The 15,549-nt window shown below is 49.9% G+C and overlaps 1 protein-coding gene across 1 annotated transcript in view; it reads left to right on the forward strand.

Annotated features, from left to right (window-relative positions):
* The first annotated feature begins 9,871 nt into the window (after nt 1-9,871).
* Nucleotides 9,872-15,549, forward strand: part of adamts18 (ADAM metallopeptidase with thrombospondin type 1 motif, 18) — a 60,839-nt gene continuing 55,161 nt past the window's right edge. The window contains exon 1 of the mRNA XM_079997018.1: nt 9,872-10,158. Coding sequence (XP_079853144.1) covers nt 9,982-10,158 — 177 coding nt within the window. The 5' untranslated portion in view covers nt 9,872-9,981. The remainder of the gene's footprint in view (nt 10,159-15,549) is intronic.

Below are 15,549 nucleotides of genomic sequence, written 5' to 3' on the forward strand. Positions count from 1 at the left end.
GCAGCAATTCAGACAACACTTTTAAGCTAGAGCGACTTCTCTTTGGCCGATTCCCTCAATAGATCTTTTGTCAAAAGGCTGAATTCACTCGTTTGCAAAGAGGCAGAACATGGGTGAAGAAAGGCTTTAAGTTGTGATTAGCGGCCTTGCCAGCTCGGATAATTCTACCCAACTTTGTTCCAAGTTCTGTTTTAAAAAGAGCTTGGACTCACTTGGTGTTAAAAAAAAATCAGCTAATGGTCAAAAAAGTGTGGAAACTATCTATTGCACTAGAGCGTACTCCAAAATCCCAAAAGTGCTGGCGGTGGAGGGGGCCTGGAAATCAGTCCCACCACGGACATGTGCCTGTGCGCTGGCATGTAAATGTATAGGCATGCTATGCATCCATGTGTGTGAGCGAAGCCCGCCACATGCAGTGAGACCCAGCAGCACCAGACCGTGGATAATGGGAATTAAACATTGTGTAAAAACACTGACCAGTCATCTCTGTGTCCAGACCCAACCACAGCCGCCGGAGGCTCCCTGCGCTCAGCGACTGGCGGACGTCAGGATCAACACCTCTGCTTTAAGGAAGTCTGCCGTTGTTGCAGCAGCAGCTCCACCAAACTATCGTCACAGAGTTGCTTAATCTGTGGCCGTCTCCCATAGGAGAAACAAGATGAAAATGGAATCTCAAATTTATTCTTCAACGTGCTCTCACTGGCGCTGACACAATGGGCACATGGCTTGAAATGGGGGACGTCGCTCCTTTGTCCTTGGTTCTTCCTTCTGTAGTTAATGGAGTTGTGAGTCACCAAACTCCACAGGGGGGAGATAATGTTGGGACATAGTGACTGAGCTGAGAAAGAGCTGAGATCTGTTGGACTGTTGGTTGGTTGGTCAAACTGGAGATGTGGAGCCTGGAGAATTGTTGGGGTGCACCATCTACCAGGGCCTCCAGGTGATGCGAACCATTCACTTTGGATTTGATTTACTTCACGGTCGTTTAATCTTTTCATGCGTTTCCAGGACAGAGCTCCATTATTGTCTGAGGGATTCTTTTGGCAATCGAAGACCCATTACGGTAAGTTGTTCACAGAGGTACCATGGCTACGGCCAAAACCTCAGTAGAATCGGTGTGGCACATCGTGTAATCTGACATTTTCCGTTTGTTGAGTAATGGAAATGGAACGGATCAATACCGGTGGCGACAGCCGCTGTTAACAGATGCAGTTGGGTAAATATCCTCAGGGCCGTTATCATCACGTTATTGCTCCACTTGAGTCTTTCCTCGGAGCACGTGGGTATGGGACTGCGTGGGCGTGTGGGTTGGAAGGATCGTTAACATCCGCTCGACGCACTTTCTGATTGTTAAATCCGGCTGCGGCAGCGAGCCGAGGAGCACTTCCTCCCGGCGGAGCGGTGGGAAAAGGCGCCACAGGGGGGAGGCAGGCCTGTTCGTTCCCGCGACAAATCACCCAAAGACATCAAACGCTGGCCGGGAGCCCTTTGCCGTTCGCACCTCGACAGGCTCCACGTCATCAAAGACAGACGTCCAAGTGCCGAGGGGAAGGAAAGGCTCTCCGTCTCTGCTCTGGCACCTGGATGACAACTGATGACATCCCAACATTTGTGTAATAATCTGCTTGACTTCAAAGTGAAAGTAGGGGAATCCCATCCCACCACACACACACACACACACACACACACACACACACACACACACACACACACACACACACACACACGCTCCTTTATTTCTTCCCCAATAATTACACGCTACACTTAAGAGTGTTGTAAGATGGTGTTCAAGGAAATGCTCAAAACAAACCAATGTGCACATAGTTTTGACATAAAAGGGATGTGCTGTAGGTTGCTCGGTTCTGCTCGGTCAAAGATAACCACATCTTAACTTCAATGCAATTAAAGGGGTTTTTTTTTTTTGATTTCATTGACTAAATGCGTACGTAATGTTGCACTTGAAAGACGCGATAACATGACACTTTATTAATCCCCGGAGGGAAGTCGGGAAAGACAAACAAAACAAGTGGCAGAAAAATGGAAACCCAACGGAAAATAATAGCAACCAAACTAACCCTTTGCAACGAGACAGACATGAACAAAGCATAGATCACCCTATTAAAATGCAGAGGCACACTGGAATAAAATTTTCGTTCAAACTCACATTTCTGCTCCGCGTTTGGCAATTGTGTTTAATATTTGAAAAATCAAAGTTCCTGATGAAAACCTTTAAAGGTAAACATCAAGATAAGGAACGTAAAGACCTGGGTGGTTTGTGTGTGTGTGTGTGTGTGTGTGTGTGCGTGTGTGTGTGTGTGTGTGTGTGTGTGCGTGTGTGTGTGTGTGTGTGTGTGTGTGTGTGAGAGCGGGACAGAGACAGACATCCGTTCAAAAAGGCCGAGGGACAGACTGATGGAAACCACATCACAGCAGAAACCACACAAAGGGTTTCCTGGTGAAAACCTTCAAGATAAAGCAGGGCCGGCTTATCGGGGCGTCCCTCTCTCACGTCACATTCACAGGTGCCAGACGATGCGCCCTCCACGCCTCCCGCCCCGTGTGCGCGGGGACCCTCGTGGCGGGAACCCCAGCTCCTCCGCGAGGCGACGCGGAACCGCCGATCGTTCCCCATTCCCTTCGATCCCGCACGAATTGGACAGGTTTTTGCACCGTTGCGGCGTGAAGGGAGCCTCCCCTCGCCGCAGAGCAGATAACTCCGCCGTCAGAGTGAAATATTAAGTGTGCGGGGCCGTTCTGTCGGAAACCGCCGCCATGTCTCCCCTTCTGAGGATGACAGATCCTACAGATGCCGGCGGAGGATTCTAGATAGACCATCTGGGCGAAAAACTATAGGGTTACACGCCTTTGATGCTGGTGGGGGGTGGAGACGGATGCCAGAAGGAGTCTGGAGAAGTGATACAGACGGTAAGAGGGATGAGGCCATTAGTGACACTGACTAATACTGGACACGCACACACACACACACACACACACACACGCACACTTGCACACACACACACCAGTACAAACATTTATACACACCAGCACGCACATCTTCACAAACACACAGGGCGGGATCCAGACCCACGGCGGCAGCTGGCCCCAGATCCGTGAACTGGATCTGAACCAACTTCAATTCACACAGTGGCCAGAAACTGGCGCGGGTCCGCAGATCTGGTTTTGGAGGTCACGATCATATACTGCGATCACTGGCTACAGAACACACACACACACACACACACACACACACACACACAGACACACACCGAAACATCACACATCGACATGTAGGCTAAATGCGCACGTATACACACCAAAAAAACCACACATTCCTCCTCTATGTAAATGCAATCATCAGTTCAGACACAATTTCCAAAGGGGTTTCCTGGAAGTGGCTCGTCTCTGCTGCCGCTCTATTTCCATCCAACTGGAGGTCGAAGAAGTGAAGAACCCACGGAGCAAAAAGGACGAGTCGTGAGTGACAGGCAAACACATGGCTGCCACATCGGCAACCACCGACACGGCCAAAAATAATTCTGGAAGAACACACAGAATCCAAACCCAGAGAGCCGAGCGGCTACAAGGGAAAAAGGGGAAATTACAAGGTCTGGAAATGAAGAACAGATACAGGGTGAGAGGGGAGAGGAGAGGACTGGGAGAGAACGGAGTTGTCCGATCGGGCCACACATTTTGGAAACACCACGAGAAAGATGATTGCCACACGACAGGCGAACAAACAAACAAAAACACTCCCCAAAAAATGTGAGAAATCAGTGGAAAAACCTTTGATGTTGTGAGGTCGCTGCTTGGCCGACCCTGGCCTTCCCCGGCGGTTTGACTCCTCGGTAAAATAAGATAAAGCAAGGCCCGCACATTATTGGAAACAGATCGCTGTCGATATTTTAGGTGTAGCGCTACGCCCAGCCCCGAGGAGAGAGGGAGAGCGTCTCCCTTGTGGAATTCTGCATCAGAGAGTTGAGAGTGTGGCTGTCATGGTGAGTGACGCCAATCCATTGTGTCAAGCAAACCCAACCCACGGCCCCAACAACAGGGACGACGCCCTTTTATTAAAAACAGGGTGCAGCGCATTTCATGGCAGGGATACACCGAAGGACTGTCAAAAGACATTGGCGTTGCAAGACTTTTTTGTCCATCCCAGTAGTGCGCTCACCGTGGGATGTTGCAGGACGGCGATCACAGGGATCACACACCGTAGGAGCTAAGTCTTAAGACTTCGGATGATATCAAACCAACCCGGTGTTCTCACAAGAGCCGGGACTAGTCTGAGCCCATCGCAGGGGTTTCTGACCGTCTCAAATCAGGGTGACGGGAGCGAACTCTTAACGACACTCAAGACGGGAGACTTCCTGAGGATTTCCTTTAAGTCCTTTAAGTAAGTAAGTGAAGTGAATTCAGTGATTTGTTTCCAAACACATTACACGCGTTAGAAAGTCATTGCTGACTGAGACCGTTAAACTCTTTCTCACCATTTTTGTGGTCCGGATATTTTGGGCGGGGCTCAATCATGACTTGATGGCGTGGAGCGGTGAATCTCAGCACGGCCCCCGCCCCCGAACACTACACAAACACCGGGTCGGAAACGGAGCTTCAGTGGTGAAATAAGCAAGATGAATGGGGAAATAATGGCGAGGTGCCAGCAGGGGGGCACCGGAGAGCGGGCGGGGTCCCGCAGCCAGACAGCGGCGCTTTGAGGTGAACAGCTAGACACACAGGACTGGGTTCAGGAAAGGAAGTTACTCCCATGTAAACGTTGAACACGATTAACGCAATTGGGCGTGGTTTCAGCGTCTTCAGCGGACACGCCCTCCAGAGTCTCACAGCAGAGGGAACTGCCTTTTTTTTTCACCATTTGGAAAACAGATTTTATGTAGATTTTTTTTAAGCCATTCAAATTTAATGACACATTTTTTTGTGGTGTGACAGACTCAGAACACATTTATTTTTGTTTTACGGGAACTTTAAGATGTTGTAAGATCTTGAATGTGTCTGGGACTCAAAAAATCCTTGTGGAAACCCCTTGGTGTATACCAGGCATTAAAGCCACATCCAGTTTTCAGTGTCCTGACTCCCTTTACACTTCAGTGCGTGACATCGGATGGATGGATTGATGGATGGATGGATGGATGGATGGATGGATGGGTGGATGGGTTGATGGATGGATGGAAAGACGGACGGATGGATGGATGGATGGATGGACGGATGGATGGAGGTCGGGGTCTATTTTCATTTCCAAACAAGAAAAATCACCAAACTGCTTATATCTTCGGCTGCAACCAGATCTGTTGCATTGTTGTGAGGAAACAAACAGACTGCCTCCGACAGGCACCGGTGACCTAGAGCAGGGGCGAAAGAGAGAGAGAGAGCGAGAGAAAGAAAGAGTCAGACGGAGATAAAAGGAGAACTTGTTGACACTCGTCGAGGTTGGAGACGGTTGGTTGAGAATGCTGTAAATAAGCACAGTATCCATCAACACAGCGGCAAACTGCAACATACTGCGGTTTCGCCGGGGGGCGGGCAGCGCCACTCGGCTCGCAAAAACATCCGTGTCCAGCGGTGACATTACGTTCTCCTCCGTCAGGAGAGAGGGGAAGGTGGCGGAGGTCAACGGGGGTGTCGGGGAGAGAGAGCAAGACGGGATAGGCGGGGGAAGCGATTCGAGGAACGAAAGACGGCAGGCCACATCACAGCAAAACCCACACAGAGGCAACCCACCAACGCAACTTAAAGAAAGAAAAAAATTTCCTTCGCCGGCGTTGTGGACTGCGGCGTGGCCCCGGACGTGGGAACGGGGCGGGATGCTCTGGGGGCAGAACTGGTGTCAAACACAGGTAGCTCCATTAGCCTCCTGGCAGGAGGCAGCGACACAAGGACGGCAGCGCCTTCGCTTGGTGCCACCACCATGCGCAACGCGGTACGGGTGGCAATTACAGCACAATCGTGTTTCAAAACACACGGCAGGGCATTCACAAGCAACGTGAGATTTTCCACCACTTTCCCTGGTTTCAGTCACCCTGCAAACGACGCACATGTTGAAGTGACGGCGGTACCATGAGATTCATACAGATCATAAGATAAAGACAAAAATACTTAACCCCCAAAGGGAAATTCCACTGTTACAGCAGCAATGACAAACATGACAAAACACACATAATGTACAAAAACACATGTTTTTTAATAAATTACTATATATATATATATATATATATATATATATATATATATATATATATATATATATATGTATGTATGTATACACACATACTGTACACACATATATACATATATACAGATACACACATATATGCAAATGTGTATATACATATACATATAAAATAATTACCGTACCATATAAAAATAAATAGAATAAAATATAATTTAACTTAGTGAAAGGTAAAGCTCAAGATCATATTCATTATACTGTAATAAGAATGCTGCAATAAGTTGTTTTGTATTTGGGGATACTTTACTTCATCCCCTCATCCTCCAAGCTGCTCATCCAGTTTATACATTTAACAAAGAATTTTTTGATTCCATAATTTAGGGTTCCGTCACTTTAAAGGCGTAAAACATAAAAATGTTAACTAATGAGGTGAGTTTCCATTACTTGCTTACTTTTAAGAAAATTAATTGTTTTTTGTATATTTGGAATATACAAATTCCAAATACGTCAACATCTGTAAAATATATTTGTAGGCACAGAATGAACAAAAGAGACAATTCAATTAAATTGAATAATTGCAGTTATTTCTGTGACAATTAATCGTCAATAAATATTCCATGCTTGTGACAGCACTATTGCAAACCAGCCATACTGTTTTAAGTTAGTCTCTTAATTGTTCTTGTTTGTCTCGTGTTCTTGCCAAGCGACAAAAGGCATATATAAATGTGAAACATTTGTCAGGATAAAAAATGTGTGTTTTGGTGTTTTTATCAATATATGTCTCGGAAGATATCGAACCGATCAACTTGGAACTGCATCCTGATACAAGGATTGCAAAGTGGAAGTTATAGTGGTAATCCATTAGAATGTCTGTTGGAGCACGCTGCAAGTCCCGGAATTCCATTCAGAACAGCGATGTTCTTTTCCTCAGCATCTGTGTTTACCCTCGTCTTTGTTCTAATACGGTCTGATTGTGTTCTTCGGTTTGCCTTCTTCTGATCCATTGATTTGTTTTTAATTTTTTTCCTCTGTCACTTGAGGAAGTGGGGATATTTCTTTGTGAATGTTCATCCATATCAACAGTTTACTGACCACAACTCCCTACGCTGGTTTATCAAATTTACCGCTGCCGCCTTTCACTTCTTGCCCCCGCCACCAACAATGGAAACAACATATGGAGGAGAACATGCATATCATAAATACATGGAATGCCTGTTTCTTATAAAGTGCCTGCTGGAGAGTGTACAGAATAATATATAATACAGAAGGTTAAGTGTTTTTTTTTTAAACAAAGTTTTCTTACGGAATACCACTTAAATAATGTCTGGAAAGTTGGGAATCTTTGTGAAGATTGGCCTCAACTTCAGCTCTGTGCATTCCAGTGTCCAGGTGTTGGAAAATTGGAGAAAAGCTTCATCAAACACCTGCAACTCGCACCGCGTGTGCGTGACCCGTCATTTAGTCATAAAAAGCCAAAACCCAGAGCCTCCACTTTAATTATTGTCTGCTTGTTAACAATGGTTGTGTTGTAAAGCTATGGAAAATGCCTGCTGTCAGACTCAGTCCTCGGGTTCTCAACATGGGGTCTGGGGACCCCCCCAGGGTCCCTTCAAAATGCCCCAGGCAGTCCGCAGCATATGGATTAAGCTTCATCATTATTTCATGAGAGTATGTCCAGTAATTACTGTTTTGAAACTTGGACTGAATGAAATCTTACAATAAAACTCTTCCCAGAGACGAACGCTTGTGAAATTGAGGGTACTTGATGTGAAGAAGGCTTTAGAATCGCTGTGTCTGGTGGACTCTTCCCCTGCCTCCTGCACAATAAACTCTGAACCTCCTCTCCTTCACCCAAGCCCCGGCGGTTGGTGCCGCTCTCTGATTGGCTGATCCTGCAGCTTCTCGGTGGGAGCCCTGGTGCTCCATCCTCCAGCCGAGCGGCAGCAGCTTATACAGTCCGCTCAGCGCGCACCGTGCAGCGGCATGCGCAGTCAGCACGCCCCGCTCCAGTCTGACGCGTGAGCGGAGCGCATGGAGCCGGCGGGAGACTACACCTGGTGAGGGGCAGGAGAACCGGGAGGAGAGCGGACGCCGGGGCCAAAGATCAATGATATGAATGCCAGTTGCATTATGCGCCACCGCAGGTTGTTGCTGCTACTTTTGCGCTGTTTGAGGAGGTAACGGAGGAGGCGCACCGTGCCACCATGGATTGTCTGTTTCTCCTGATATGGACCTTACCTCTGTGCTCATCAGCCAGGCTGCTGCCTGCCCTCCTGTCCTGGACCGCTGTCAAGGCATGTACAATTTAATCACAATTGCATTACAAGCATACCGTATGTATTCCATATGTTTATATAGAAATACATGCATGTGCACGCATATCTGTGCATTTTATATTTCTGCAAAATCACTTGCGCCTGGTTTCCACTGCGCTGCTTGCAACTTGTTGCTACCTGTCCCTTTATTTCCGCAGACGCTGCACATTTACTGTTCACATTCCGTGCGCGGCGTCTTGGCCACCTACTCCAGCGACACGCACGGATTGAATCACGGTGAGTGGCGCTCAGTCATGAAATGCATGAGGTTCCAGTGCGAGGGGCCAGGGCGTCCATGGGCTGTGCGGTGTGAGCGGGGGGGGCTGCAGGGGGGGCTGCAGGGGGGGGGGGGGGTACAGAGCGCGTGCAGGTAGAGACAGAGACACCGGGAAAGTTTTACTCTCAACCGACCTGGAGGCAGATCTGGTGCACGGATCGTGCACAGCCGGTGGGAGGAGAGGGATTCCCCCCCTGGTTGTGTTCGGATGATTTACGTGCTCTTAGTGGGAGGGAGGGAAGGGGGAGGGGGCGGGTGAGGGGGGGTTGAGAAATCATTAGAATGAAGTAAGAGTACCCCCACCCCCACCCCCACCCTCTCTGTCTCTCGTCCAGAAGTGATTGTTGAATCAATGGGCTTTTAAAACATTTTATTGGACAGCTGTGTAAAGTTATAAAATCCTTTTTGCACAACATTTGTTTTTGGGGTATTGACCTAAATCAGGCAACAGGGACTTGATGGGTTATTATTATGAGGCCCCTGTGATCCAAACTCCTTAATGTGCTCTGAGCAGGAACCAACACAAACCTGTCTTGCTGGAGGCGTTGTTTCATGTTTGATCCCATACACCAGTGGTTCTCAAACTTTTTTAATGTGTGTGGGTGTGTGTGTGTGTGTGTGTGTGTGTGTGTGTGTGTGTGTAACCCCGTCCTGCAAGATTTTTAAGACATGTGACACATACGTTTACCCATAATACTTACTATTAGTACTCTTTTCAAACACACACACACACACACACACACACACACACACACACACTCACACACTAACTTTATGATCGAGCTTATAACCCCGCCCTCCACACTCATTCTTGGTTATTGTCACTACCTCCTGCAAACATTGCTGGGGTGAGGAATTAGAAATTGCTTATATTGGACTCGGACTATGATTTAGAATCACTTTCTGACACATGTGCGACTTCTCTTGCGTGTTGCCTAAAGCTCCCATACCCCCCCCCCCCCCCATATGAGAGCCGTCGCCTTAAACACCGCAGGTGGGCCGCTCCTCATCTCAGTGCGTACCGCCCGCTAACCTGTTCCCCCTTCCGCTCCCCAGACTATGTGTTTGTCAGCCCAGTAGAGGTGGATGCTGAGGGGCTTTACCTGAGCCACGATGTGACCCGGAGAAGCCACCGCAGCAGGAGGTCCGCGTCTCCCTCGCCGCCGGGGGAGCCGGTCCACTACCGTCTGTCGGCCTTCGGGCGCGACATGCACCTGGACCTACGACCGGCCGCGGTGGTGGGCCCCGGCTTCACGGTGCAGACGGTTGGTTTGGACGGCGTGGCGACGGTGATGGAGGACGCTGAGCTTCCCAGCTGCCTCTATCAGGGATTTATCCGAAACCTGTCGGCCTCCTCCGCAGCCATATCGACGTGTTCCGGACTGGTAAGTGCCTGAATGTTGTGTGTAGTTCTCTGTACTTTGCACAATAAATATGAGCGGCGCTCACTCTCCATACCCAACTGCAACGTCTAACCATGTCAGTAGAAACTGGGAAACAGTTCATCACACACATAACATTTCCAAAGCACTTGAGCAGTGGAAGATGTGGGTCGGGGTACTGAGCATGTTTTGCTCATGTGCTGTGGCTGTGAAATTGACTGTGAGATCAGTTGCTGTCAGTTGTGGTTCACATGGGCCCTCTCGGACCCACACACGACGGGGAAGCCGCACGAGCACTTCCCTGGTGGCGGGCGATGGGCGGTGCACCCGCCGGGACCAGACACACACACACACACACACACACACACACACATACACACACACTAACATCTTCATAAACACCAAAACTCCGTTAATCAGCCACGCCTCCCCACCCCAACCAATTGCTCCTTATCCATCCTCCTTTCCGTGGCTACTCTGTTCCTTTGTCCTCTGTTTGCCCTGCCTCTCCATCTCCCCCTTGTTCGGTGCAATTAAAGCCAGGGTTGAAGTTTGAGCCGCCTGGCTGGAACTGCTAATCTTTGTATTGTCCCTTTCATTAGGCGAGCTCCCGCTCACAATAAAGCACCGCTGACCCGTTCTCTTAAAAAGCGCTGCGAGGACACAATGTGATTGGGCCGCGATTGAATTCGAATGCACCGCGAGGGGAAGACTTTGATCCCCCCCCCCCTTCCCCTCGCCTTCCTCGGAGAGGGCGACCCCGCGGCCGACAGCGGTGGGATCCGCGCGGCCTCTGTCTTTTTTAGACGTCGGGGATGAGGATGTTTGGACGGCGGATAAGTAAAACAAAAAGTGAAGTAACTAAGGACGAAAAAAAAAAAAAAAAAAAAAAAAGGAGGGGGAATGAAAAGTACGTCAATGAAGTAAAGGGCCGTCTCTCTCTCTCTTCTTCTCGCTCTCTCTTTGTCTTTTCACGCTGTGTGTGTGTGTGTGTGTGTGTGTGTGTGTGTGTGTGTGTGTGTGTGTGTGTGTGTGTGTGTGTGTGTGTGAGGGAAGTTTGCAAAGGACGGCTGCATGGCGGGGAACAACAAGGCGGTTAACCCCTGCTTTTCATCTAGTCCTCTGACCAGAAGCTTTGGATTAAGTACAAATGAGGAGCCATTCATTGCGGCTTGATCCCCGACAGTCTGCAGGCCCTGGAGAGAGAGAGAGAGGGGGGGGGGGGGGGGAGAGGGGGAGAGAGAGGGGGAGAGAGAGAGAGAGGGAGGGAGAGAGAAAGAGAGGGGATGGGGGAGAGGGGAGTGAGAAGATGAACGAGGCGAGGAAACAGAAACGTCACTAAAGAAACAAAGGGACGTTAACGGAGAGCGGTGGGGGACAAAAGCCGGAGATAGGGGGAAGGTACCTGGACGTGGGAACCGAGCGGCCGTTTTTTTTTTTTTGAGGGATGGAGCAGACGGAGAAAGGGAGAGAGGTAGGTAGGTAGTGGGAGGGAGGGAGGGATGGAGGGATGGAGGGAGGATGAATTAATGAATGGACAGAGCTGGGTTGCGGTGGGGGCAGAGTGTTACGGGAGCGAGAGAGAGAGAGAGAGAGAGAGAGTGGTGTGCAGGAAGAATGTTAATTCATTGTCTGGAGTGGAAGCTCCCGGGGAGGCTGGACTGGCTCTTTATCCAGACTTGGGAAGATGGACTCCGTCTTTGTCCCAGAGCTGTGGAGGAGAAACGGTGCGGAGAGGGACACAGATAGAAACGAGAGACGTTCCGAAAAAAAAAAACCCCGGGCCCACCGTGCGAGCCCCCTTCTCGCCCGGCGCCATTGTGCTTCTTTTAAACCAGGCCCAGAAAGGGAACAAAGAGGAGCAAAATGGAAACTGTCAAAATAATGGTCTAGGGCCCGAACCTCCCCACATCCACAACAACAGACACGCATCTAAATAGCACCAGAGGCATCAACATCAGACATTCCCTTCGATCCAAGGTCAGGCCTCTCGCCCTTTTTTTTTTTTTTTTTTTTTTTTTCTAATCACAGTCAAACATTCGGGCCAGCGCCGGCCGAGCAGATGGAAGTGGGATTCAGCCGTTTAATTCAAGACGGGGGCGAGACGGTATTAAGAGCACACCAGGGCAGGGCACGGCGATGACTGGCCGAAAGGGATTTTCTGCTTCAAATCCTGAATAATTTAGAACGGTTTTAGGCCCGGTCTGTTTTTAGTTTTTATTTATTCATTTATTTATCTATTTATTTATTTATTTATTTGTTGTTTTTTTCATTGCTCCCTGCGTGCCTTTAGAATGCTCCGGTCCGTCCGTTCGCATGGAATAGTGACATCACCGCGTCGCTATGCCCTCGGCCCTGCGAGGACCGTCCCTTATAAAATAGTTCGCCGATGACACCCTGTTCTCCGCTCCTTCCTCCCCGCCGTCGGTTCTTCGCCGCAGTTAAGCGGCGCCGCTTGACCCCCGTCCTCTTCTTTCAGAGGGGTGGAGGGACGCATTTGTCAAGCTCCTCTCTCAGCGGACCTCAACTCTGTAGTGCAAGTTCAGAGCTGCTCTGCCGTTCCAATGAACACAGAGAAGGGGAGGTGATTTACACCCACCACACACACACACACACGCACACACACTGAAACCCTTTCTCTCTCACTCTCCTCCCACCCTCTATCCCAACGATGGGATCCTTTTCTCTGGGGTGACGGGGCCAGATCTGCCCCCCAGCACCACAAGGCCTGGGCCGTTCCCTGCTGCTGAAATTTAAGTCACCATATAATATCTGAAGAAAATGAGACTGTGGAGTTCACCAAATATGTTTGTGCCTGCAGACATACGTGCAACAAAAAACATGTTACAAAAAGGAAAAACCCAGTTCAAAAAAGGGGGAAATCAATTTAAGTGAGCAATTCAGATTCAATAATAATTTCATTATCTACAAGGGGATCTGTCAGGGGAAAGTTCAGTAACACACCCCGTATTACTGACATTCCCCACCATGGCGGCTCTTAAGGACATGTTGACTAATAGCTCAGTAATAGCTCATGACTCCATGGCTCACATCCATGAACAACAGGAGGCATGTTTGGTCTAACTCATGCCGTGCAGTGACAAAGTAGATCTGCCAAAACGTGAGCTTGGCGAATCGAGCGTCGGCCGGGCGGTGTCGGGGGGCCGTGGCCCGGCCGAACACGACCTTTGCTGTGACCCTTCCCGAGCCCCCTTCAGGGCAGGTCAGAGGCGGGTTGGCCTCTTTGGAAACGGAGCTCCCTGCAACCGGAGTGGCCGCTCGGCGCAGGGCGTCAGATCAACTTACCTCGTTCGCCTTCCCACCGAAAGGCCGGAGGGACGAGACGGTTCCCGAGTGCGGAGGCCTTCCCTGTGGAGAATGCACTCGCGCCGGGTCGCGTTGGGCTGGTCCGGTATCAGCGCTCGGATCCGTGGCGTTCAAGTCGGTCTTGGCCTGGAAGTGTGAACAGTTAAAAGTGCCACGTTCCCACGGCTGGTGTTGTTACAGCGCCGCGTCGAGGGCGTGATGACCGCGAGGATAATGGACTCGGTTTGATGGTCTGCTTAATGACTTCGCACCGCTGCCGGTGGATATGTGTGAAAACACACCGGAGAAAGCGTGAATGCACCCCGCCCCCGCCCCCCACCCCCACCCCCGTCAGCCTTGTTTACCCAGCCGACCGTCTGGCAGTCGGTCGTTGACGTGGCGACGTGTTATGGCGGCCATCTGAGGCTGTTGTTAAGGAACTGTTGTAGGACTGGTCTGAGAGCGGGGAGGGAACCCTACTGTGTCCGTCTCCACGGGGCCCGAGGCCGAGGGCCACCTGCGGTGGGAAAGAAACTCTCTCTCTTTTCCCGGGGAGCGCTGCCCTGGTTGGTGTGTGATGGAGAAAACATTACATTCAAGTTCAGCCAGGGTTGGACAATAATTTCACATTAGCGGTTATCGTCTGTCTGGGTATTGTATCACCACGTACAGATGGATATTGTTATGTCATGATTGACTACTTGTGGTCCAAATGTTTTCTTGTGGTCTGAATGGTCTTCATGATGAACTTGGCCTTTAAATCCTCACCGTATTAGCTCTGAAATGTTGCCGAGCTAGAAATAGTTGAATGTGATAACACTTGGATTCTTTAACATCGGCCTTTCCATTTCATAAGCTTATATTGATATATTCATATACGTATATATATTGATAAGATGTAAAAATTCTTCCATGTCACCAAGCCCGGTGCTAGTTTTATCTTGTAGCATGTGTATCACTAGACATAAACATATCAGCATTATTGTGGCGACAGAGGTTATGAGAGGAAAATATAAGGTTGTGAAAAGATCTTGGAAAGATCTTTAAATAAGTCATGAAATCACAAACGCAACCAAATTCCATCTGAAAATGTATTCATTCTGTATCAGCATATTGTGCTGGAAGGCCAACATTTCAATGCCCTTTTAGCCTTTTCCACCGCTTCGAGGGCCGGGTCGGAGCCGGCTCCCTAATCTCAAAACGGTTCTTCTTCCCTCTTCGACAGCAAAAGGACGGGCTCTCGGCCAGGACAACTGGATCCTGAGCGGCACATCCAACGCTTGGCTAGAATCAAGAACCGCTTACATCGGGCGCTGGGGGCGGGGACAGGGGCTGGGGGCGGGGACAGTGACTTGGGTTGGGACAGGGACTGGGGGCGGGGACTGGGGCTGGGGGCCGGGACGGGGGGCCAGGGGCGGGGACAACCAAAACTGACTAGAACTTTGTGACTTTTTGTGACCGCTTTAGCATGGACGTAAATCCAACCAGGGTTCCGTGGAGGAGACAAACTGTCTCCTTGCGCTGTGGTCTTCGAAGGAGACTGAAAATTAACTTGAGGGAGCGTCAAGAGCGAAACCGGATATTCGAACAAATCCAGCGCAAGGTGGCTGATGTGATCGCCGTCCATAGCAACCTCGACGAGCAGCACGAATACGTCGGGCTTGTCGTGTTCGGATGCCAATGTAGTCTCGCAAAGCAAAGCAAAGCAAAGCAAAGCCAAATAGAAAGGCGGGGACGTATGCCGACGTCTACAGTGACGCAATCACGTGGAACCTCAGGAAGGTTTTTCCTGTGGAAAAGCAAACCGCTTCTTAGGAGGTTCGCAAGTCGAACCAACGACGAACCCGCACCGGCACCAGCCCGGAACCACAGCTAGGCTTGCGTTGGTGGAAAAGGGGGTGTTGGAAGGTTTGACGCATGTGGACGGCGTACCCCACCAGAACACGCCCCTGGCGCCTCCCCCCGAAACTTACGGCGTCCGATCCGAATAAGCCGAGGAAGCGACCCCCGGTGCCGTGTCTGTATGAGTGCGTCAGCCCCCCGGTCCACGAAGCGCCCGGGGGACTCAACAAACCGACACCCGAATGA

This window comes from Zeus faber, assembly GCF_960531495.2.
Source record: "Zeus faber genome assembly, chromosome: 3".
Lineage (NCBI taxonomy): Eukaryota > Metazoa > Chordata > Actinopteri > Zeiformes > Zeidae > Zeus > Zeus faber.